Consider the following 25,034-nt stretch of genomic DNA (forward strand, 5'->3'; position numbering starts at 1 on the left):
TAAAGGCAAGGTCACGCACCTTGGAGCAAAATATGTAGGCCATGCTTACAGGACAAGGGACTGCATTCTGGAAAGCAATGACTTTGAAAAGGAGATGGTGGGGTGGGGGAGAGGAAATTGTTTATAACCAACTGAGCATGAACTCCCAGGGTGATGCTGGGATACACAATATGTATAAAGGGGTGAGTATTGAATAGGAGTAGGGAGGTGGTGTTACCACTGTGTACAGCATTGGTGAGACCACCCTTGGCATATGGTGTTCAGTTCCAACATCTACATTTTAAAGAGCATATTGAAAAGATGGAGAGAGTTTAGAGAAAAGCTATAAGAATGGTTTGTGGTCTATAAAACATTCCTTATGATGAGAGAGACTTAAGGAAAATAGATTGAATGTATCAAAGAGAAGGTTAACAGGTGACTTGATCTGCACAGGGAAAAGATATCTGGTACTACAGGGCTCTTTAATCTAGTAGACAAATGCAGAACAGCTGGAAATTGAAGTCAGCAAAGTTCAGACTGGAAATAAGATGCACATTTTTAACAATTAACCATTGGAACAGATTACCAAGGAATGTGGTAAATTCTCCATCATTTGGCCTCTTTAAATCAAGACCGGATGTCATTCTAAAAGATACATTCTAGTTCAACCACAAGTTATTGGGCTCAGGGAAGGAACCACTGGGTGAAATTCTATGGCCTGTGTGATGCACATTATTATCATAATAGTTCTGTGATGCAGGGTGGTCTCTCACACTATTCCCCATTATGGTTTCAAGTCCGTAGGTTGGCAGTAACACCTAATGGCTCAAGTCTGTGGATTTCTTGTAGGGGAACCCAGGCCCTCCCTCTTCACCAAGCTCCAACCCAGGGCCCTGGGCCTGGCAGTTCAGGTGTGCAGCAAAGGCAAGGGTATCACCAAGACTGCTCCTTGGATCACTTCCTACTACAGCCCCTGTCTCTCTAAAGGCCTAGTGGTTGCCTGGCTATTGACTTGCAATGTACTCTCAACTGAAAGGGGTCTGGAGGTTCTTCCCTCTCACTCAGAGACAGGCACTCTGCTGTCTCTCCACTGGCAGCCTGCATCTCCCAGTTGAGGTCTGTTCCAGATGGCATTGGACTCCTTCTGTATCCCTGCAGGAGCTACCAGAGCAACTCTGCTCACTTGCACTGATCTCCCTGACTGAGCTTTGCCGTGCCTTTTTAAACTCCACTTCTATTGTGAGCACTCCCAGCAAATATGTCGGGGCAGAGCCTCCTGGGCTCAGATCTGTCCCCAGTGTGGGGTTTGTACACTACAGCACATGTCCCTTCTAGCCTTAAAAATCTAGTACTCTTATTTCCAGCATCTCTATATCAGGTTTATGCTTTGATGCACTGCTATTGAGTGTTCTTATATTTAAAAATAAAAAAAATAATTAAAAAAATCTAGACTGGTAGGTTATTGTTTTCCTGAAAGGACTGCATTTTTATTTATTTTTTAAATAAGGGTTACTAGTTTGGGTCAGAACATTAGCAGCTAAAGTTAAAGTTTCAGTTCTGCTCTTCTCTGCATGTTCTCTCTCTTGTATATAGACCCCAGCTGGTCAAAACCTTCTGTTAGCTTTTAGATGGAAAGTTGTGTTTTGTTTAAATAGAAATTCCAACACAAAAAACCCCTAATTTCATCAAAAAAATGAATTTTTGTAAATATAAATTTAGAAACTTACTTTTCAGTTGCCAAAAACCTGATCAACATCCAGATTTTGGTTTTTTTTTGTATTAAAACAATATTTTGTCAGTGTTTTTTTTGGGAGAGGGGATATTTCCTGGTCAGCTTTAATATAGATAATAAAATACACATTGAACAATATTTGTAGTACTTTTGCTGTATCTATAGAAGTGCAAACCATCAAAAATCAATAGGATAAGGGAGCTGGACCAAAATTTCCCTCTCAAGTCCACATGGTAGTAGATATCTGCTTTGATATTCCACCTTCCCTGCATGTGTGGAACTCCCCAGAGGACAAGATCCATTGAGAGGATTTGAAAGGAAAGTATTGCCTTTAGTTTTTGATTGGTAAGAAATAGATACTTTTTAAGACATGTAATGTACTTAGTACCTGAGATGATAGAATAACAGTGTTGCCAACTCTTGTGATTTTACTGAGTCTTGCAATACTTGGCGTTAATAAATCCTCGGCTCCTGGAGTCAAGTGATTATGCAAATTTCAGCTTTCATTTAAGAAAAAAATTCTAGCCCTATGGTTGTGAAGAAACATTTGAGTCACATTTTCAAGTTAAGTTAAAAGCTCAGATACCAAAAGACAAAGAAAAAGTACCTACAATTGATATATCTTTTTAAAATCTCATGGATTAAGGACTGTCTCATGATTATTGAATATTTGGGGCTGGCAACACTGGTAGTATTCGCAAAAAAGAAAAGGAGTACTTGTGGCACCTTAGAGACTAACAAATTTATTTGAGCATAAGCTTTTGTGAGCTACAGCTCACTTCATTGGATGCATAAGTTGACGAAAGCTGATGCTCAAATAAATTTGTCAGTCTTTAAGGTGCCACAAGTACTCTTCTTTTTTGCGAATACAGACTAACACGGCTGCTACTCTGAAACTGGTAGTATTGTGCACTTGCAGAGCAGTCTGCCTCAAAGCACTAGGAAAACATTCACTTCTTAATCCTCACAGCATCCAGTGCGGGAAATGTCATTATCCTGGAGGCTACCAGTGGGGAAGCTTGAGACATGGAGGGTCTGACTTTCCAAAGGCCCCCCAGTGAGTCACTGGTACAGAGTTCCTTGCTCAATCCACTTAAACCTGTTCCCTTTCTAAGCACATACTGTAAAGAGCCTTCTCTCACTTCTTTATTACCCTATGTATGTATTATCCTACGTACCAGTCCCTGGCATAAAGTTTTCTATCTTCATTTCTAACAGAGCTCTGTGTTTGGTTGCAGGATTGTTTTTCAATGATTAATGTCTCCTGGTACGGAGGAGCAAGCATCAGAGCCCAGCGCTGGCCTTTGAACAATGTGAATACAAAGTCCCAGCCATTTGTTATCAGCAACCTCACCAAAAATCCCACTGGCTATGGATCTGTCTTAGAAAAATACTTTTTGGGATCAACAGGTAAGAAGAGTTTCCTTGCTGTGATTTCTCATTGCTGCTGACAGTAACTAGCTAACCCACAGCTTTGGATGTTGGGAATCCTAATTTAGGATATACTTTTACTGATTGAAGGAGAGTTGTCTTGGACCATTGGCTTTCTCCTAATGTGGAACTTGAACCAAAGAACTTGTGACCCAGAAGTGGAAGTGCCATCAACGTGCCCCTCCATTGATCCACTGGTGTCTATGAGCATTAACAAATTAGCCAAATTGCATGCCCTATCTTTTCTCTTCACACTGTGTTAATTTGAAACATTCACTGCTGCAAGAGGTCCCTGTGACTGGATTTTGAAAAGGACTGGATAATTTTATGACACTGATATCTCTATTAGTTATGCAAATTCAGAGAATAAAGGATAATCAGATCTCATGCCTCAGGGTGTAAGATGATCTGCAAGATCCCAGTTCCAAAATACAACACTGCACACCTGGTTATGTGTTTACCACTTCCTCTGAAGCATCAGGTACTGGCAATACCAAAAGCCAGATATTGGACTACATGGGCCAGTGATCTGCCCTGGCAGAGAAATCTTCTATTTTTTCTTTGCAATGCATGCTGACCTGACAATATCCTTCACTGAGGGCAACCCAGAGATACAGTACTGGAAAAGCCCTTGGCAGCTAGCACTATGTATCATTGCTGGGCACATGGCATGTGTGTTTAGGTCTTTAGTGGCATAGGTTACTGAAAGTCACAGATAACTATTTCAGCTACTACTTTGGCTACAGAATCCATTGTGGAAATTCTTCTCCTTCCATTCATGCCGAGTGCTAGCAGAACAGATTAAATGGTGCCTCAGGAGGATGTGCATGGAAACTCAGTCATAAGCACAATTCCTTAAACATGCTCCCTGCAGGGCTAAGTCTCCACTGCCCCACACCTTGGGTAGACAGTTACATCTGTGTAGAGCAGGTGTAGAGGTGCTGCCATTCTGATGACAGGTACATCTACACTACAGCTGAAGGTGTAATTTCCAGCTCAGGTAGATACACATGCACTAGTTCTGATTAAGCCAGCACACTAAAAATAGCAGTGTGACTGGGGAGGGAAAGGTGGTGCAATGGGCGAGCTGCCCGAGTTGGTACCTTTGCACCTACTCCTCCATGTCTGTCTCTGCCAGCAGACAAGCTACATGCAGTTGGAAGTGTCATTTGAGGACTAGACCTGGAATGCCTGGTGCAGCTGCAGTTACATGCAGCCCTTCTGGCTGGCTTGCAACCACTCTTGGTCCCCCAGCCAATCAGATCCTTCTGCTCTTACTCCTCTGCCTGCCTATTCCTTCCCTCATTATTCCAGTGTCCAAGTATAGCCCATGACACTTACTTTCTCCCCCTGAGGCTGTGATACTAGTCATCTAGCCCTCCTTTATTAACCTCCCCAGCTTCCACAAACTCCTCCAACAGTCCCCAAGTCTCAAATCTATTGCATTTTTTAAAATTCAGGAATGAAGAGACTTATAAAGTCAAAGGGCTGGATTGTGTCTTTAGGCACAATCATGAGCAAGAGCCTCCTGTGTATGCTACATCCATCTTGTGACATGGGTCACAATTCCCTTCCTGCTCCTAGAAGGTAGGTAACCACACAGTACTGGCCAACAGTATCAGCAAACTACCTCTGCCCAATTCTACATGCTGGCTCAGCTACACTGGCCATCAAGCTGGAGAGAAAGTAGAGCCAAGGCTCCACCCACTCCCCACCTAACTGCTTCAGGAAGGAAGGAAGCAGACATAGCAGTGTCTACTCCTATGCACCTGTGACCGGGGTCCTAGTGAGGAGCCAGCTGTGGTCACTCAGTTAGCGTGAACTGCAAAGAATGGGGCTGACAATCCCCCCAAAACTGGTGGATATTCCAATACTTAGATTCACCAAACCAGCACAAACAGCTTCTTTATGACCTTACTGGTTACTCAGAAGTCCAAACACAGTTCCCTTAAAGCAGGGATCTCAAACTCAAATCACCATGAGGGCCACATGAGGACTAGTACATTGGCCTGAGGGCCACATCACTGAAACCTTTTGATACAACGATACAAAAGTATAGTCAAAAACGAAAAAAAAGGAAGAGTAATATAGTATGCTATCAAAAGTCAATGTTTTAACTTCTTAAACCATAATGCAAAGAGGGGTTTTAATAAATATAAACACCTGTAATTATTCCTTACGCGGTCAGTAACACTGATGATGATAAAAAGAAAAGGAGTACTTGTGGCACCTTAGAGACTAACAAATTTATTTGAGCATAAGCTTTCATGAGCTACAGTTTATGCTCAAATAAATTTGTTAGTCTCTAAGGTGCCACAAGTACTCCTTTTCTTTTTGCGAATACAGACTAACATGGCTGCTACTCTGAAAACTGATGATGATCTACACTAACAGTCTATCAACATACCTGTAATGGCAGGAGCTTTTAAAGTAACTATACATACAAAATACCTTGCCACTTTAACATTCTTCCCAACTACTCACAGCAAAGAATCATACATGCTGAACTTCATACCTCAGACTGCTCATCTAGTCCATCAGGCCCCACCTCGACTCGTCTCTTCCCACCCCTTCTCTGCCCCCATTCCAACCCCTTCCCCAAAATCCCTGCCCCAACTCTGCCCCCTCTCTGCCCCTATTCCAACCCTTCTCCAATCCCATCCCAGCCCCGCCTCTTCTCCACCTTCTCCCCTGAGCGCGCCGTGTCCCTGCTCCTCCCCCCTCCCTCATGGAAAGTCCTAAGCACTGCCAAACAGCTGTTTGGCAGCGGGAAGTGCTAGGAAATAGGCGGAGGAGCGGGACGTGGTGCGCTAGGGGGGGAGAAGGAGGGAGCTTGGCTGCCGGTGGAGTCAGTGCCTATGGTGGGCTGCAGGAAATAACTCTGCAGGCTGCATGTGGCCCACAGGCCACGTGTTTGAGACCCCTGCCTTAAGGGATCCAGCCTCAGGCCCCCATCCAGGTACCAACATCAAATTTGATGAAAGTCTCTGTAAATCTTATTTTATTATATAAAGAACAGGTTCTACCAATCCTAAAGGAAGGGACACATTATTTCCCAGGTTAATGAATGTTTCAGATCTTACCCTAATACACGCTACAGCCAATCTTATTAACTAAACTAAAATGTATTAAAAACAAAAATATATGATTAAAGGTCAATATACATACAGACATGAGTTCAATTCGTTTGAGGTTCAGATTCAAAGCAGAGATGGTGAGCTTTGTAGTTGCGAAGAGTTTCCTTCAGACTTCAGTTCATAGTTATAGTCCAATGTCAAAATCTCATATTCAGGACATTCTTGCATAACTGGGACCTCAGTCTTGTGACTCAAACTTCCCCTGATGAAGTCTAAGCAGATCTGAGATGACAGAATCAGGACCCAAGGATCCTTTATACAATTTCATGTCTTTGACAAGTCGGAATTCCTCAGGGAACAAAAGGTAATTAGGATGACTTTGAAGGGGATTCATAGACTAGCAGGGTTGGAAGGGACCTCATCTAGTCTAACCACCTGTTCAAAGCAGGACCAATCCCAATTTTTATCCCAGATCCCTAAATGGCCCCCTCAAGAATTGAACTCACAACCTGGTTTAGCAGGCCAATGCTCAAACCACTGAGCTATCCCTCCCTCCGTCACTGGTATTTAGCTTTATGAATTAACATAAGGCTATTTGCTTGTTCCTCCACCATTCACAGCACATTTTAAAGAGAGATGAATACTGAGATATCCCATGTTTACAATTCATTACATAATAGGATGTTCTTTTCACAAACATTATCTCCCCACATCTTCCCTGGGTTAATTATTTTGCAGGATGTTTAAGCCTTTCTAGCCATGCATCACAGTACCCAATCCCAAGGCCTAGGTAGCCCAGCCTAGCAGTATATGGGGTAGTTCCTGTTACCTCCTGGCTCCTGCTCATCCGTGCAGACACATAGTTAAAGTCAGAATCTAATATAATGTACTACTCTGCTGCCAGTTCTGTTTTATCTGAATCTCATGGTATCTGGTACTTTTCTTGAAGCCCCAACTCCTGGAATCAGGTGATTATATGAGAATCTCAGCTTTCATTTAAAAAAAGTGTCTAGCTCTCGTGTTTGCAGAGAAAACTTGAAACATAACTAGAGTGCAACCTAAATATTCAGAAATGAAAAGGCAGAACCTCCCCAACACAATTTGTTTATAATGTCATGATTTTTAAGTCAATCGCATGATTTTAGGGAGCCTGGACTCCTGATTTTGTTGAACCTGCTGGATTAGCAATATTGCAAATATAAGGGTGTGAATGTATATCATGATTTGGGACCTGTGAGAGTTTGTGTGATGGTTTTTTACACATACACAGCTTCTGCTTGTTTAACAAAAGTATCCTCAGAATGCTAAATGAGGCAAAGAAGGCTTCCTCTTGGCAGCATTATGGCAGGATGTCCGTACCAGTCAGACAGCATGTATATTTGCACAAACATTTATGGAGCTGATTAGAAGTCAAAATCTCATGCAGAAACTAGAGGCCTGATCCTGGACAACTGAACTCAATGTTACTTTTGCCATTGGCTTCAACAGAAGTGGGATCAAGGCCTAGATGTAGAAAACCCAATCAGAGCTTGTGTATTGAGAGCTTTGAGTTACAGGCTTCGAAGACTGAAAGGGTCATGTGGATTTGTAAACTAAACTTCATGCATGAAATATAAATCGTGTCATGGGAAATGGATTTACGGGTACCCAGCAGCTGAGCAGTGGAATGTTTTAGTGAAATCCAATGTGTAACACTGACTTTTTTGGTTGTGTCTTTGTGGCTTAGGCTGAATAGAAAGAGGACAAAAGAAATTGCTTGCCTAGAAATTTATAGATAATTCACTGCTCAGACAAGAGTTCAAAAGCCTGATATGCAACTTTATATAATATAAATGTATCTCCTCCTCCCCAACAAGGAAAGCTCTGCTCCAATGCAGATCCTTTTTGGGGATGGTGGTTCAGTCAGATTCCGAGTTTTACTGTAGTTATTCTAGCTAGGTTGGAAAGGAAGTGTGGTCTGACGGTTAAGGCACCAAGACTCAGGAGATCTGGGGTCAGACCCTGCCCCTACCACTGGCTCCTTGTCTGATCTTAGGCATGTCACTTAATCTCCCTGTGCCTCACTGCCCCAGCTGTAAAATGGGAGACAGTAGTGCTTCCTTTTCCCCCCCACACTTGGTCTCTTCCCTAGAAAGAAGAAACAGATAATATGTTATTCTGGACATATACATCTAGCACAATGAGGCTTTGATCTCAGTTGGAGGCCTTTGAATTCTGCTGTTTTTCAAATTCCTTGCATTTCTTTCACCTCTTACCAATGGCCCTGCTGCGTCATCCAGATTTTTGTTCACCCTCCAGCCCTGTCAAGAAATCAAATAATTTAGGGTGAAAATGTAGTGTGTTTTTTTCCTTGTGGGTTTTTTTTGGTAACAAGAAAGATCTTGCTAAAGCCAATATGAACAGAAATGTTTTTATGAAATTTAAAAAATAGTTAATGAAAACTTTTAATGTAGAGCCCCCACCCCCATGAATACCAGGGCGGTAACAGAACACTGAAGGTGAAAGTTTAGCTTCACTTGAGGAGAGGCAATGGGGACCAATGGAGAAGGCATCAAACTGGGTCTCAGGAGACATGGTTTCTATTCCCAGTTGTGAGAACCCAAAGCCTTAATTTAGGGAGGAATACCTGGGCTCCAAGGTAGATCAGCTCATGCCCTCCAAAGGCTCTCTGTGTTTTGGGCCCAGCTTACTTACTTCGGGGGAAAATGGCTTTGTCTATGTTATTAAAAATAATAAATAATCAAAAAGGTCATATCAATAAGGCTAAACTACCACAGTTTCTATCAAACTCAAACTCCATTATCAAATTAAGGTCAACTGAACTAATTAGCAGCAATACTGTCATGAAATCAGTTTAGTCAAATCAGATTAACACAGCAAATAATCAGTTCTTAATCCTAAAGCAGAAATTCAAGGAGATAACTGTTTGCTTAATTACAAACCAGTCAGAACTTTTACTCTCAGGAATGACACCAATCTTTAGCTGGGCGGATATTTTAGTACAGAAACCAAATTTGTTTACATCTGTGCCACTGTCTCAAAAGTGAATTAAAGCTTTCCTCCTTGCATACACTGTTAGGTACAGAGGATAACCCAGAGCTGGCACTAGGCATAAACAGACTGAGTAATGGCTTAGGACCCCGAGCAGCTCAAGGAGGCTCCTATTTGCTTTATATTATGTGTTGTGTGGAGAGCCCCCAAAAATATTCCTGTTTAGGGTCCTGTAGCAGGGTGGCTACCCTGCTCCTAAAATAGAAGGGGTTAAAAGCAGCCCCGGAGAGGGCTGTGGCTGGGGATGGCTGATTGGAGAAGCAGCTGCAGCTGGGCCATGTCCCAATCAGGCCCCAGCTGGCCTGTATAAAAAGGCTGTGAGCCAGAGACCTAAGGAGTCTCTCTCTAGACTGAGAGAGAGGAGGGCCTTGCTGCCAGCCAGGGTACTGAGGGTAGTGCTATGCTGGGGAAGGAGCAGGGTATGTGGGAGTAGTCTAAGGCTCATAGAGGTACTGGGAGGCAGAGGAAGGCAACAAGTCTAAACGCCCTTGCCTATGATGAGTGGCCTTTACGCTGCAGTCTGCCCCAGGGAGTAGGGGCTTGGTGATGACTGGTAGTAGCCTAGACTGAGGCAAGGTGGGGATAGTGGGTTGGGGGTTTCCTGGGAAGGGGAGACCCAGAGGCAGAGTGTGGGGGTACAGCCAGGGGGCAGAACCCCAGAGAAAGGGGCACCAGGGTCTGTGGGGGACACGGGGGCCAGAGCTGGGTGGATCACTGGCCTGCAGAGGGCACTCCAGGCTGGAAAAGTGCTAATTCCCAACAGCCAGCAGGAGGCGCCGCAGGGGTGAGTCTGCTCCTTTACAGGTCTCCACTGGGCGAACACCACCTCTGGGCTAATCTGTTTCCTCTTCTCCCCTCAAATATAAACTTTACCAAGATACTTTAATAAAAGAAAGTTTTACCAACTTTTTCACTGAACAATGACAGTTTTGTTTCTATGAAGACTTTCTGAGAACAAGTAACAAAAACATTGTATTATTTTAAGGCAAAGTTTAGGGAATGTTCTCTGGTTCCTCCCCCTGTGTCCTTAACAGGATCTACTACACCTATAAGCATCCAACCACGTATACACACCCTAAAATAGTAAAAAGTAGAGATGTCTCCCAAAAAGGAAAAATAAAATATTTAAAGTGAAAAACAGGTTTGAACTCATCAGCTCTCTGACTTGTGTGGTGTAGGGACCTGTAACTGCAGTTGTGGACCAGACAGTGATTGCTGGCACTCGGCATTTTGCTAAGGGGCATCTTCGGATACAGGAAAAACTAATCAAGGTTGGGAAGATGACTCCCCTTCTTCTGGAAGTGATTAATTTCAGGGTCTGGCTGGGCCGGTCAGTCTTCTTGTCCTCATTCTATTCAACCTAAGTTACAAAGTCGTCTTGAGATGGCTGGTGACCCAAAAGGCACACAACCCTCTGCGTGACCTTGGTCTCAGTTGACTCTACTACTTTATTCCACCACCCAACTGCTTCAGAGCAGTGAGCAAATCTGGGGTGCAGTACACCCTGGATATAGATGACATGGTCCAGTCCCATCACAGTGACCAAATTCCAGCCTGTGGATAGTTCAGAGAGTTCCCCTTTAGCCCACGATTCCTTTCGGATATCCTTTTGAACAACCACAGACAGAAAGAGGAGGAAATATGAGGCAAGTCTTGGGGATTCCTGAATATTTTTAGAAGCAAACTGAGGGTTCATGCAGGGAGAAGAGAGGCATTTGGGTGGCAGGAGGGAGGAGGAAAGGGAGGGTATCTGAAATGGGGATGTTCCCTGACTTTAATGCTGCCTCTTGTTGTCTCTAAAGGGGTGACAGTGACAGTTGAACCAGATGTCCCCATCTCCCTCTCAGTGGAGAGCAACAGGCACTTCTGTCTGGAGAGCCCTTCCAGCATATCCATGTTCCCCCTACAGTACATGGTGTGCATCAGTCAAAACATCACCTCTGCCCACCAGGAAGTGGGGAGTCAGCTCTCAGAGCAGGAGAGGAGGCTGCCAAACACTGACATATTAGGGTAAGAGAAAAATCTTCCCATTCCAGAGGGCACCAAACAACTATCCAGTGGCAGCAACCCTTGGTCCCTATTGAACTGGGATGGATTTCCACCAGCAATTCAGAGTGAAAAGCTCTGTACCCAGTACCCTGAGCCATGCAGTCTCCCAGTGAATGTAAACAAGAAATTTAATGAAACATTTCCATTTCTACTAGTGTTCAGAAGTAGCTCCATTAATTGATTGGTTCAAAAGCAAGGATCCAAAAGTCTAGTTCGCTGGGGAGGAATATTCCCATTTCTTCTGCAATCAATATCTAAAGTAATGCTCCAAGTGGATCTAGATCATATACTGTTTGATGGGAAGGGGGTTGTATTCTCCAACCATTTCCTCCTTTTACTTTCTCCCACACCCCCCATACACACATTGTCTTCAGAGACCTTGTGTCATGTATCTTCTGCCCAGCTGTGGGAGGCTAGATATAATAAATATCTGTTAAGATCAAGCAAGACTTTTTTTTTTAATTATCCTGATGCAGGTTGCCAATCTGGAGGCATTACAAAGCAGCAGATTCTGCTGCCAAAATGGAGCGAGGATTAAGGTCTTTCTTCAACAGATTGAAAAGACATCATCTCGGGGAGGGGCTAATTGCTCTCAATGAACATTCCACAATGTTACTTTCCAATGCGGTATGTGCATTTATGCTGGGTGAGGGCAAACTGAGGGACTGCTTAGGAAAGCCCAGGAAAAGGGATGATGGGGTTTTGCTACTCTGGAGTAGGGAATGGGCCATTTTTTATGTAGAAACCCAATGCCCCAAGATCTACTTTAGAAGATATGGCAGAGAGGGCTACCTCTTCCAAGAGGTCCCACCTCCAAAGGTAAGAAGTGGTGACTAGTGCATGGTCTGGTCGGTGGGAGAATGTAATGGAATGTTTGAACCTTTGAAAAGGTTGTGTGCAGGGGAATGGGAGAGTATCGGAGATGGTTTGGATGTTATCTGAGCCTGTCCCCCCCCCCATCTCTATGGCAAACAGTAGGGCTGGATAAAAGTTTTCAAATAATTTTTCTCATTGGAAAATCGACTTTGTTCATAAACAAAAAACCTCATGGTTTTTCTAAATTTTCTCTGGGAAAAAAAATGAAAACTAAAAACGTTCAGTTTTTGGCTTCTTTTTTCCTCCTCTCCCTGCCACCCCCTTTTTCAGTGGCCAAATGGAAAAATGAGAGAGAAGATGGGAGTGAATGGGATAAATTTTTGCAAAAAAAAAAAATAAAAATGTTTTTGAACAAACAAAAAAATTATCCTTTCTGAAATCTGAAAAATTAAATTTTTTTTGAAGTTTTCAAAAATTCTCAAAAATGACCATTTTTGGACTAGCAGCCGTGTTAGTCTGTATTCTCAAAAAGAAAAGGAGTACTTGTGGCACCTTAGAGACTACAAATTTATTAGAGCATAAGCTTTCGTGAGCTACAGGAAATGCATCCGATGAAGTGAGCTGTAGCTCACGAAAGCTTATGCTCTAATAAATTTGTTAGTCTCTAAGGTGCCACAAGTACTCCTTTTCATTTTTGGACTAGCTCTAGTAATTTGCATGTAACGTAATTATAAGCACATCATTAAAAAGGGGGGGTATGTACTTTCTAAATCTAATCTTAAGAATAATAAAAGTTGTTTTGCACTTAGGGTACGTCTACACTGCAGTTGGAAGTGTGATCTGCATTCATGAATGTATCCCTGAGCTAGCTTTCATCTAGCTAACATGCCTAAAAATAGCAGTGATGATGCGGCAGTGCAGGCTAGGAAAACATGTACTTACCCAGGCATCCCGCACTGCCACATCTTCACTTAGCTGTGCTAAGCTAGTATAAAGGCCAGTATATATGTGGGGATGTCTATACAAATTATAATCACACCTTCGATTGCAGTGTAGGCTTACCTTTAGTGTGCTCCTGAATTGTTTGTGAGTTGTGGTTATTTTTTTAAGGGATGATGAAGGCTATTTAATTTGAGAGGATGTTCTTGTGGTTCAGGTACTGAACTGGGACTCAGGAGGGTTGGGTTCAGTTCTCAGCGCTGCCATAGACACCCTGTGTGACCTTGGACCAAATTTTCAAGAGTTCAGCTCCCCATTTTAGGTACCTGAATCAAGTGGCTGGATTGTCAAAACCGCTCAGCTCCCAGGAGTTCTCAATGAGTTATGTGGTTTAAATGAAAGCTGAGCTCTTTTGAAAATCTGCCCCTTAATCTGTCTTCACTTCAGTTCCCCAACTGTAAAATCAGTCCTTTAGTCTTTCTATCTTGTCTATATTGATTAAAAGAAAAGGAGTACTTGTGGCACCTTAGAGACTAACAAATTTATTTGAGCATAAGCTTTCGTGAGCTACAGCTCACTTCATCAGATGCATTTGGTGGAAAATACTGAGGGGAGATTTATATACACACACAGAGAACATGAAACAATGGGTTTTATCATACACACTGTAAGGAGAGTGATCACTTAAGATGAGCCATCACCAGCAGCAGGGAGGGAGGGAGGAAAACCTTTCATGGTGACAAGCAAGGTAGGCTATTTCCAGCAGTTAACAAGAACATCTGAGGAACAGTGGAGGGTGGGGAGGGGGGTGGGAGAAATAACATGGGGAAATAGTTTTACTTTGTGTAATGACTCATCCATTCCCAGTCTCTATTCAAGCCTAAGTTAATTGTATCCAGTTTGCAAATTAATTCCAATTCCGCAGTCTCTCGTTGGAGTCTGTTTTTGAAGTTTTTTTGTTGAAGAATAGCCACCCTCAGGTCTGTAATCGAGTGACCAGAGAGATTGAAGTGTTCTCCAATTGGTTTTTGAATGTTATAATTCTTGACGTCTGATTTGGGTCCATTTATTCTTTTACGTAGAGACTGTCCAGTTTGACCAATGTACATGGCAGAGGGGCATTGCTGGCACAGGATGGCATATATCACATTGGTAGATGCGCAGGTGAACGAGCCTCTGATAGTGTGGCTGATGTGATTAGGCCCTATGATGGTGTCCCCTGAATAGATATGTGGGCAGAGTTGGCAACGGGCTTTGTTGCAAGGATAGGTTCCTGGGTTAGTGGATCTGTTGTGTGGTGTATGGTTGCTGGGTGAGTATTTGCTTCAGATTGGGGGGCTGTCTGTAAGCAAGGACTGGCCTGTCTCCCAAGATCTGTGAGAGTGATGGGTCGTCCTTCAGGATAAGTTGTAGATCCTTGATGATGCGTTGGAGAGGTTTTAGTTGGGGGCTGAAGGTGATGGCTAGTGGCGTTCTGTTATTTTCTTTGTTGGGCCTGTCCTGTAGTAGGTGACTTCTGGGTACTCTTCTGGCTCTGTTAATCTGTTTCTTCACTTCAGCAGGTGGGTATTGTAGTTGTAGGAATGCATGATAGAGATCTTGTAGGTGTTTGTCTCTGTCTGAGGGGTTGGAGCAAATGCGGTTATATCGTAGCGCTTGGCTGTAGACAATGGATCATGTGGTATGATCTGGATGAAAGCTAGAGGCATGTAGGTAGGAATAGCGGTCAGTAGGTTTCCGATATAGGGTGGTGTTTATGTGACCATCGCGTATTAGCATCGCAGTGTCCAGGAAGTGGATCTCTTGTGTGGACTGGTCCAGGCTGAGGTTGATGGTGGGATGGAAATTGTTGAAATCATGGTGGAATTCCTCAAGGGCTTCTTTTCCATGGGTCAGATGATGAAGATGTCATCAATGTAGCGCAAGTAGAGTAGGGGCATTAGGGGACGAGAGCTGAGGAAGCGTTGTTCTAAGTCATCCATAAAAATGTTGGCATACTGTGGGGCCATGCAGGTACCCATCGCAGTGCCGCTGATTTGAAGGTATACATTGTCCCCAAATGTGAAATAGTTATGGGTGAGGACAAAGTCACAAAGTTCAGCCACCAGGTTAGCCGTGACATTATCGGGGATAGTGTTCCTGACGGCTTGTAGTCCATCTTTGTGTGGAATGAAACTTCAAAAACAGACTCCAACGAGAGACTGCGGAATTGGAATTAATTTGCAAACTGGATACAATTAACTTAGGCTTGAATAGAGACTGGGAATGGATGAGTCATTACACAAAGTAAAACTATTTCCCCATGTTATTTCTCCCCCCCCCATCCCCACCCCCCACTGTTCCTCAGATGTTCTTGTTAACTGCTGGAAATAGCCTACCTTGCTTGTCACCATGAAAGGTTTTCCTCCCTCCCTCCCTGCTGCTGGTGATGGCTCATCTTAAGTGATCACTCTCCTTACAGTGTGTATGATAAAACCCATTGTTTCATGTTCTCTGTGTGTGTATATAAATCTCCCCTCTGTATTTTCCACCAAATGCATCCGATGAAGTGAGCTGTAGCTTACGAAAGCTTATGCTCAAATAAATTTGTTAGTCTCTAAGGTGCCACAAGTACTCCTTTTCTTTTTACGAATACAGACTAACACGGCTGCTACTCTGAAACATGTCTATATTGATTGTAAGCTCTTCAGAGCAGAGCTTGTCTCTCATTCAGTGTACGTGCAGCTCTCAGCACAATGGGATCCCCAATCTCAGTTGGAGCATCTACATGATACTGTGATACTGCTACTAATAAAGACTGTGCTGTTAACTAGTCTGACTTGCCAAGCCTTGTATTCTCTGGCCATCAGTTTCAAGTTACCTTGATGACTTGTGTTCAAAGTATTGACTAATAGTGCACTCTGCTCTTCCTTCCCTCCAGGACCATATGCACTTGCTCATGGCTAGCAGGAAGATGCATGCTCTGAGACACACCAGGGACCTCTCATTAATTAAACCTCTGAAGTTTTCTATAACTCTGTCCCCGTATACAAGCATTAATTCCCAGCCGTTTCTGATGTCTCTGCAAGAGGGCAAAGAAAATTACTGGCTGAGCCTCCAATCGAAATTCGACAGCCATCCGGTACAAGCCTATATTGCTTTTCTGATCCAATCACTTAAATCTAGGGAGTCTGAATTCAAAAGAAGCCAACAGGTATAAGAAACACTTGGCTGGTTAATCACTCTTTCCGCGTAATAGATAATCAGTGCGGCACACTACACTAGACAGTGTTTAAATATTAGTGATCCAGTCTCAGACATGTAATATTTAATATTAATAAAGCCATATCTTGGATTATTTAATAGAATGTGTCACTGAAAAAAATATTACCCACTTTAGTTGTCTATTAACCAAAATAACTCCTGACTGACACAAATTTGTGTGCTATATTAAAAAGCTAAATCTCTTTTGCTAGATGCTCAGTTTCATACCAGTACTCTTGTGACACTGGGGTATGTTACTACAGAGAGTAAGTTATGAAATGTTTTAAAATGTGCATTGTAACTGGATTTAAAACCAGGCACAGTTAGGTCAATGTGGGGCCAATTAGTCTTATCTATATCTTTTCCTACATTTCCTGTGAAAAGCCCATATAACTCTTTCCCCCTTTCAGTTCTAAATTAGAAGAGAGTCCATAAGCCCAGTCTTCATAAGCAACCTTACAATAAATGGGGAGGACCCATAACTCAGTACCCAGCTGCAAGCCTACCATGATAAAACCAGGGTATTTGTAGCCAAAGCCTACCTCTCTTGGGCCATCAGTGGTAAAAGCTTGAGTCTCTTCCACTTTAGCTCATGGACTAAGGCCTGAAGCTGGCAGCTGTAGCAATCACTGGCCTCTTACGAGGACCAGCCAGTAGAAGGGGGCAAAGACCCACACTCTCCTACAGTGGATTACAAATGCAACTCAGTATTCCTGGCAAACCTTACAATAATGAACCATTACATGGCCGAGCAATGCAGATCATTTTTTGGTAAGCAAGTAGATTTCAAGCTTCCAGAAGGATCTCTTAAATCAAAATAAAACAAATAGTTAAGTAGGAATGTGGCGGGTTTTGTACCTTGTCCACCCCTTTGATCTAGGGGGAGGCGAGGAGTAACCCCGCCTTTCTGCGCTTACATCTGTTCTACTTACCCTTCGGTAGTCTGTATGGTGTGTCTCAATGGCCAGAGTCCCTCTAAACTCTCTCCCCCTAGTGGTATAGTGCAGCCCGGCAGCTGGAGTCCACATAGTATGCTCCCAGAGAAGTATGGCCCAATGGTCCCTCTAAATCCTTTCCCCCTAGTGGGATAGCATGGCCTAGCAGCCAGAGTCCACATAGTACGCTCCTAGAGCAGTATGGCCCAATGGCCAGAGTCCCTCTAAATCCTCTGAGGCATGCAAGGGGTCAGGGAATTAAGTCATCTCAAAAAGGGGAGGCAGTGACCCCCAGTAGGGGAGCCCGGGCCCACCCATCTTCACCAGGTTCCAACTCAGGGCCCTGTCAGGGGTGGAGTGATCCGCCACGGGGTCAATGGGGAATCTGACTGAAACACGCTGACCTCATAGTGATGGGAGGTACCACTCCCTTATCTTCCCTGGGTCTCTTCCTACCAGTCCTCCAGTCACCATAGTAGCTGTAGTGTCAGGGTCCCCAGGGCTCTCAGCACCAGACACTTCCTGGGGTTTTGATAGCTGCAAGCCTCTGGTCCAGGTTCCTGGCTCTTCAGCTCTCCCCAGTAAGGGCTGTAATGGCTCCTGGGCTGGCACTTCCACTGAGCAGCCTTCCTCCTCAGTCACCAGTCCTGACTTAACAGCTCTGCAGGCTTTTATACCTGATTTCCAGTCAGAGCTTGCCCAGCAGAGCCTCAGGGGCATGGCTTCCTCTGCTAGGAGGGAAGAGTTAACTCTCTCAGTCGCAATGCAGGGCCGGTCCACCCCATCACAATAAAAAATACCTCGCAATGCTCTTTTCAATATTTATTCACTGACACACATTTCATAATTTACAAAGGATTTTTTAATTGTAAGCTTGATTTTCAATTAAAGGAATTTTCAGGCTTGAGGCCAATAGCCTGGAGAGAAGTGTAGGCACTTAGGGTTTGATCCAAAGCCTGTTAGAAAGACTTCTCATGACTTCAGGTGGGCACTGGATCAGGCCTTTCGCCAGCAATACAGTGCTGCCAGTTCTCTTGTGTCAGCAAGTCATGCTTTCCGCAAGTCACTTCAAGGGTTGCCCAACCAGTATACATCCAGAATATTATCTCTAACAATGCCCTATGCCATTGGCTTCAGAAGAAAATAAAAGCTCAGTGCTATCTACATTAATAATAATACAAAATAATAACATGGCATATTATATCATGGGAGAAAGCATCTTCCTGACCTCACCTAGTGATCAGCTTATGTCCTGGTGCATGAGGACTGAGAGCTTTTACAATTCCATACTAGCTAGTGTAATGGCAGACGCTCTGGAATTAGTAAGTGTATAATGGTTCAAACCCAGCCTCATAATACCCTTACTGTATCACAGACTCCTCTGCTTACCAAGTGGAAAGGGCAGTTTTCTGTCCGGCTGAATGTGACCAATGATGCTGCAAGAAACTGGTACATGGACAGGGTGAGCCTCTTGTGGCAGAGACTGGGAGCACAGTATGTGACTTTTGAAGGTGCTGAAGGAAACACATTTGCGGAACAGACAATCCAGCCACCCAAAGAACTGGAAGGGGATAAATACATTGGCATTTTTGCATTAATGGCAGCTACGCTGGGAAATTCGACAATAATTAGTGCCGTCACAAGGTGAGTCTCAGGAAAAGCGCTCGAGAGGTGAAATGAAAACAGACATCTAAAACCTCCAATTGATCCTATTTCAGTGCAAGCAGGGTAGCTGGGCTAGGGTCCAAACAGCCAAGGAAGAGGGGGAACTGTACGGGAGCCCTGTTTTAACCCTCCGTGGGAACTTGGGTGGGCATTGTGGAATGAGAGATTCTGCATGTTACACAATTTAAAGCACACAGAGTAACTCATCTTCATGCCCCTTATCTGAAATTGGCTTCAGTGGAGGAGAGCAGTGGTTGATTTATCTCCCACTGAACAAACAGACAAGCTAATGGCAGCTGCCAGTTCTGCTATGCAAGCAAGCAGAGAGTGCGTCTACGTTTGTACTGTAGGAGGTATGATTCCAGCTCACGTAGGCATACCGTGCTGGCCCTACTCGAATCAGCACCTAAAAATAGCAGCAGAATGTGTGGCAGCTTGGGTTAGGTGCCCCATTATGTACCCGGAGGTCAGGTGGAATTGTACTCAGGGCAGCTAGCCCAAGCAGCTGCCTGTGCCTCCAGGGACACACTGCTATTTTTAGATGCTAGCTCAAGCAGAGCTAGCGTCGGTACGTCTATCCAAGCTGGGAGTCACATCTCCCAGCTCATATGTAGCCATGTCAGATCCTTAAAGGCATCTAGATGCTGAATTACCATTGATTTCAAATACCTTTGAGGATCTGGGCCATAATGGCAGTTTGCTCCTCCCAGCCTGTAGCCGCACCATTATTATGGGATGTACTAACCCTGCCAATCTGAAAGCACCACTCCTGAAACTTGTCACTGGAAAGAAAATGTACATACTGCTGGGATGGATTCAGCCCCAGTAGGGACAAGGAAGTGGTTGGGTGATTGGATCTACTGCCTTGTTACCCTGTCAATTAATTTGTTACCCAAGCAAGCTATAATTTGCTGATCTTCTGATTGGGGGCTCATAGAACTAAACTGCAGAGTCTACTGGAAAGATTCTTGCCAAAGACCATTAGACTTTGGTTTGACTCCTGCTGATTTCAGTTCCTTTGCTGAAAAGTGCAAAGCAGAATTAAATGTATATGTTTATTTTATTCCAAAATGAAAAAAAAAAAAGATTGAAAATGGCTTTTTTCCCCACAGAAAAATTCAGGGTTTTTTTTAATTAATCCCCTGCTTTTTATTTTATTTTATTTAGGTAGGAAAATGTTTCAGCTAGAAAATTTTGATCAAATCTACACATACCGTTTTGCAGGCACATAAATGAGGAAATATGCAAAATGGGGCTGGCCAATAAATTTCTGCTGCAGCTTCTAGAATCCAGGGACACAAATCATTGTTTCCCAAAGAGAAAATCCAGCCCAATTAGTACTATGAGAGCAAACAGGCTGAGGCTCCATCTCTCTCTCTCTTTCTTAGAGATAAATGGTGTTAATTTTAAATGGCCATAAAGAATGATAGATTGTTCTTATTCAGTTGCAAGTCTGCACTGATACTCTTGCAAGTCTCTTGAAAATGACCCAACTGGAGGGCTTGTCCTGCAGCGTGAGTGTGTGAGGAGGCTTTTTCTTTCCCTTCCAAAGAATTTTTTTTTTTTTGGTATGTGTGTTATGTTTACAGGATGACACACAAATCCAAGGTCTTGGCCACTTATGGTAATCCAGCTCCCACAGCACCTTTGCAAAGCAGGGACATTAACTCCAGTGTTTTAGCCAAAGTACAGTCTGAGCAATTATTTTGCCTCCTAATTATCACCTGTAGTTTCAAATGGATACAGTCTTCTTCGCTTTCTCTCCTGTAATGTTGCTGTACACTACCTCAGCTGCCATATTCCACACCAGAAGTGGGTGTGTTTCAGTGGAAGGGCAGAGATCAATGGATAATTTGTGCCAGGGCTTGCCAGGGCTGAGACGTGGCACCTCTAGGCTTGTCAGTTCATAGCCCCGGCACCTCTGGGCTTGCCACATAAGTTATTAAAGTAAATCATTGATTGATCCCTGGCACCTCTTTCATTATGAATTGAGCCCTGCAGTGATCTCTAAACAGCCTTTACATACCACACAGCAGGCCTAATTAGTCAGTTAATGATTAAAGGCACTATGGCAGTGGAGAGCTTTGTTGTTTTTATGTTGGGATCTCTTGTATTTACCAGATGGCGAAGGGATACAAATTATTTGGGAAATAAATATTTTCAAGTTTCTTATGAGGGGTTTACAGGAAATTGGAAACAAAGATCTTTTTAAATGGTTCCATTTAAAAAAAGAAAAGGCTGTAACTCTCCTTTGGAATGCCTAGTTAAAAGATATTTCCAAATTGGCTGTGGGATTGACAGTGATTCAGAAAGAAGGTGCTGTCTGTGATTATTCAGAAGCGTGTCAGGTATCACCTAGGTAATGAAAGCAGTAGGGTGGCAAGCTGTTCCTACAAGCTGGTCATTTGTTGATGCAGATTTGCTCAGCCACTTGTAATTAGTAGCTCTCAGATACCAGAACTGCGCCATAAACCATTGCATCAAATCCCATGTCATCTCTTAGAAAGCATCACCAGAAAGTATTTTTGGGAGCACCTGTGGACCAATCAGTCAGTTATTAGTATTACTGTTGCTCATTGTTTATGGTGCTATTTATATTCGTGGCATATCTTCAGATACCTAAAAGACAATATCACTGCCTTGAAGATCTTGTAATCTAAATTACCCAGTTGGGCCTGGGTCACAGTGTGATAAAGGTTAAGAACCCCCTAGTTAATGGTGTTCTTCTAAAATCAAAGGTCACCATTTCAGAGCCCTAAGGGAATTTAGGCACAAATCCTGAAGTTTTTCCCTAATCCTTGCTTGCACATAATTCCTGTTGACTTCACAGAGAGTTTTGCTGGAGTAAAGTCTGCAGGATCTGGCCGTGACTGCACATCCAGAAAAGCAACACCCAAACTATCTTATGGACTTATAGTAGAGGCAATATGCTATCAGAAGCCTTGTGACCCCGGAGTGTGCATTGAGGGCCCAACCTAATTCCCAATGAAGTCAATGGAAGGGCTCCCAGTGGCTTCAATGGGCATTGGGTCAGACCTTGAGTAATGGCACACAGAGCAATAAGGAAACCATGAGGAAGGGTTTGCTGAGTACTATAAGGATAGGTGTTATGGCACTATTGCGGTAGTGACACTGCTAATGACTGTTCTGGAAATGTCCAAATGTTTCTAGGAGCTGGAGCAGTCTGAATCTGATGCTCATGCAGTTTATAATAGCGTTGTACCTTCTTTCTAGCCAATCTAACTCCTGTGTCCTTACTAAATACTATGTGGTGTCAGGAGATACATAAAAGCAAAATTGGAGGACTGACTTCCTCCGACCCCATTGGAATTGCAAGGAATCCTCACAAGGAAATGGCGTCAGTGTGTAAACAGTTTGATATTTTTCTCATACTGATGGGGATCTCAGAGAAAGCAACTAAAATGCCAGCCATGATATTTCTCTGCATGTCAGGATCAGCAGTATTGCAAACGTCTGATGCTTTTACATGGAAGGAGGGACTAGAAGACATAAAGAGGATTTGGCATAGATGATGTATACAGATACTAGGAAAACCTTTCTAACTGTAAGGATAGCTAAGCACTGGAACAGGTTACCCACAACAGTTGTGGAATCATTGCCACTGTATGTTTTAAAGAATGGGTTAGACAAACATTGTCAGGGATGGACTAGGTCTACTTAATATTGCCTCAGCACAGAGCGAAGGACTAGATAACCTTGTGAAGTCCCTTCTAGCCCTACATTTCTATGATTTTAGAATTACTTAAACCTAGAAAAATATTACATCTGAGAGACATTCAGTTTTTAAAAATTCATAGTCAAGAGCAATATGAGTCAGTTAATTTATAAATGACTAACTCGGTGATTAAAGCTCAAACTTGAATTTGGGGAATAATGTGACTCTTAATAACCAAGAGGCTTGTATATGGAATACAAAATGACCAAGTGAGGCAAACTTGTGGAAAAGATTTAACCCACACTTTAGACATCTTGTTGGGCCAGTGAGTGAAATGTAGATTTTGGCTTTTGATGATCTGGCACAGATAAGCAAGTAGTCCAGTGTCGTCATGTTAAAGAGACAAAGCTAGATATGAAGGAAATCAAAATAAAAATCTCTCTCCATTAGAGGTGGTCAAGAACATTAGCCAAGGAATTACCCAGCATTTGGTCAAATATGGTATGAAAGCAATGAAAAAATAATTTTTCAAAGATATGTCAAAAACTGTAGTTAAACTCAAGAGTGTCTCTGTTTTGACAAACAATTCTACAATTCAGATCTCTTTGTTGGTAGTATCTACTAGTAGTTGCAGAATCTACTGCTTCAGACTAACAAATACAGCTAAGCATTAATGATAGAACTGTAGCCTTTTAACCTAGACACTGGAGTACAATGTAGTGTTATTCCATTAAATATCTAATACTGTAGGTAAGGAAAGGATGCAGAAAATTAAAGTAAAGCTTGTTCATATTCAGGTCAGAAAATACTGGTATAAAGGCAAATAACTATTACTATTTGCTTTAGAAAGCAGTCAAAAATAATAGCTTTTCAAACAGTTAAATACAGATGGTATCATTTGTTTGAAGAGTAAAAACCTATCTACCCATGAAATTAGTTAAAAATATGTTTGCTGAAAACACCATAAAATTGCATACAGAGAGCGAAGGCTATATTTGGAAAGACTTCTCAAATGACCTCAAAGACTCAGGGTATCTGAAAGAAAAATTCCAGTTAAGAGAAACAAGTCAATTTACTCTAGTGGTCCAATTATGAAGGGAAAAAATTTGTGCTAATAGATACTGATAAGTGCAATTTTAACTATATGGAAAAAACAGTAATTACTGAAAATTTAGATCAACTTACAGACAGATCTAACTCTAGACATGTAAACTGAAAGCCAAATGAATTAAGAATATGTATCAATCCATGTGGTTTAAATAAAGTCAGAAAATGTGAACTGTATAAGACTAAAAGAAAAGAAGTACTTGTGACACCTTAGAGACTAACATATTTATTTGAGCATACGCTTTCGTGAGCTACAGCTCACTTCATCGGATGCGTTCACTCGATTACAGACCTAAGAGTGGCTATTCTTCATCCGATGAAGTGAGCTGTAGCTCATGAAAGCTTATGCTCAAATAAATTTGTTAGTCTCTAAGGTGCCACAAGTACTCCTTTTCTTTTTGCAAATACAGACTAACATGGCTGCTACTCTGAAACCTGTATATGACTAAAACTTGAAGAATTGGGGGCCAAACACTTTGTACCAAAAAATAGTCTCAGTGTTAGATGAAGAACCTGCATTGTGTCAAGTTCTAAGTTAGTGACTTTTCAGACACTGTTTGGGTGTTTTAAGGTGTGCCTTTAATTATTAATTGTGTTCCAGAGCGTATCAAACAGTGTAAAGACTTGTGAGGAGTACCAAGGGGTGAAAGTTATAATAGATGACATTCTGATTTGGGTTAGAGACCTCAAAGAACACAATGAAAGACTTAGGTGATTTTGGCAGACAGCAAGGGAGAGGCACCTAACCATGAATTTAACTTCTATTAGAGCAGTTGTTGATTTTTATCTGTATTGGACATTTGTGCACTCAAAGAGTAGCCTGTTGCATTTGACTTATGATACCTAAACATGGCAGAAAGAAATGACTTCTAGATTGAAAAGAAGGTGTTTGTGTTTGTCTTACGTTATGTACGTACCCACACCCACACCGAAAAGAGCCATTAATAAACTGGTTGAAGACTGCTTGAAAATGTGTTTAGATTGAATCTTCAGCACAACCTAGATCCCAATTTGTGATGCTGAAGTTGGAGAGAATTATTCCATACTTGAAATAAAAATTGAATAAGGACTTGCCCCAGCTGATACCAATAGCAGGGCAGGAAACACAGTAATACCACCAGACAATAATGTAGATAAATATGAAATTCCTGCAGTGAAACTTATGTCTAACTGGAACATGAAGACACGAAAACTAAGAGTTTTGCAAGGACAACACAATGAAAGAGCAGTGTTAGAAATAAACCTAGCCATTTCAGGACAAAAGCGGGGAGGACAACATTTTGCTAAAGCCAGAAAGATTAATTGTTCCAAAATCACCATACAAATAAACTCTT

General features: G+C 42.6%; 1 protein-coding gene across 1 annotated transcript in view; it reads left to right on the forward strand.

Moving 5' to 3' along the window:
• The window catches only part of LOC119857793 (SITS-binding protein-like), a 70,944-nt gene that overhangs the window by 9,713 nt on the left and 36,197 nt on the right, over positions 1–25,034 (forward strand). The window contains 5 exon segments of the mRNA XM_038407204.2: positions 2,950–3,121; positions 11,073–11,280; positions 11,796–11,946; positions 15,995–16,195; positions 18,628–18,896. Coding sequence (XP_038263132.2) covers positions 2,950–3,121; positions 11,073–11,280; positions 11,796–11,946; positions 15,995–16,195; positions 18,628–18,896 — 1,001 coding nt within the window.

This window comes from Dermochelys coriacea, chromosome 6 (assembly GCF_009764565.3).
Source record: "Dermochelys coriacea isolate rDerCor1 chromosome 6, rDerCor1.pri.v4, whole genome shotgun sequence".
Classification (NCBI taxonomy): Eukaryota; Metazoa; Chordata; order Testudines; family Dermochelyidae; genus Dermochelys; species Dermochelys coriacea.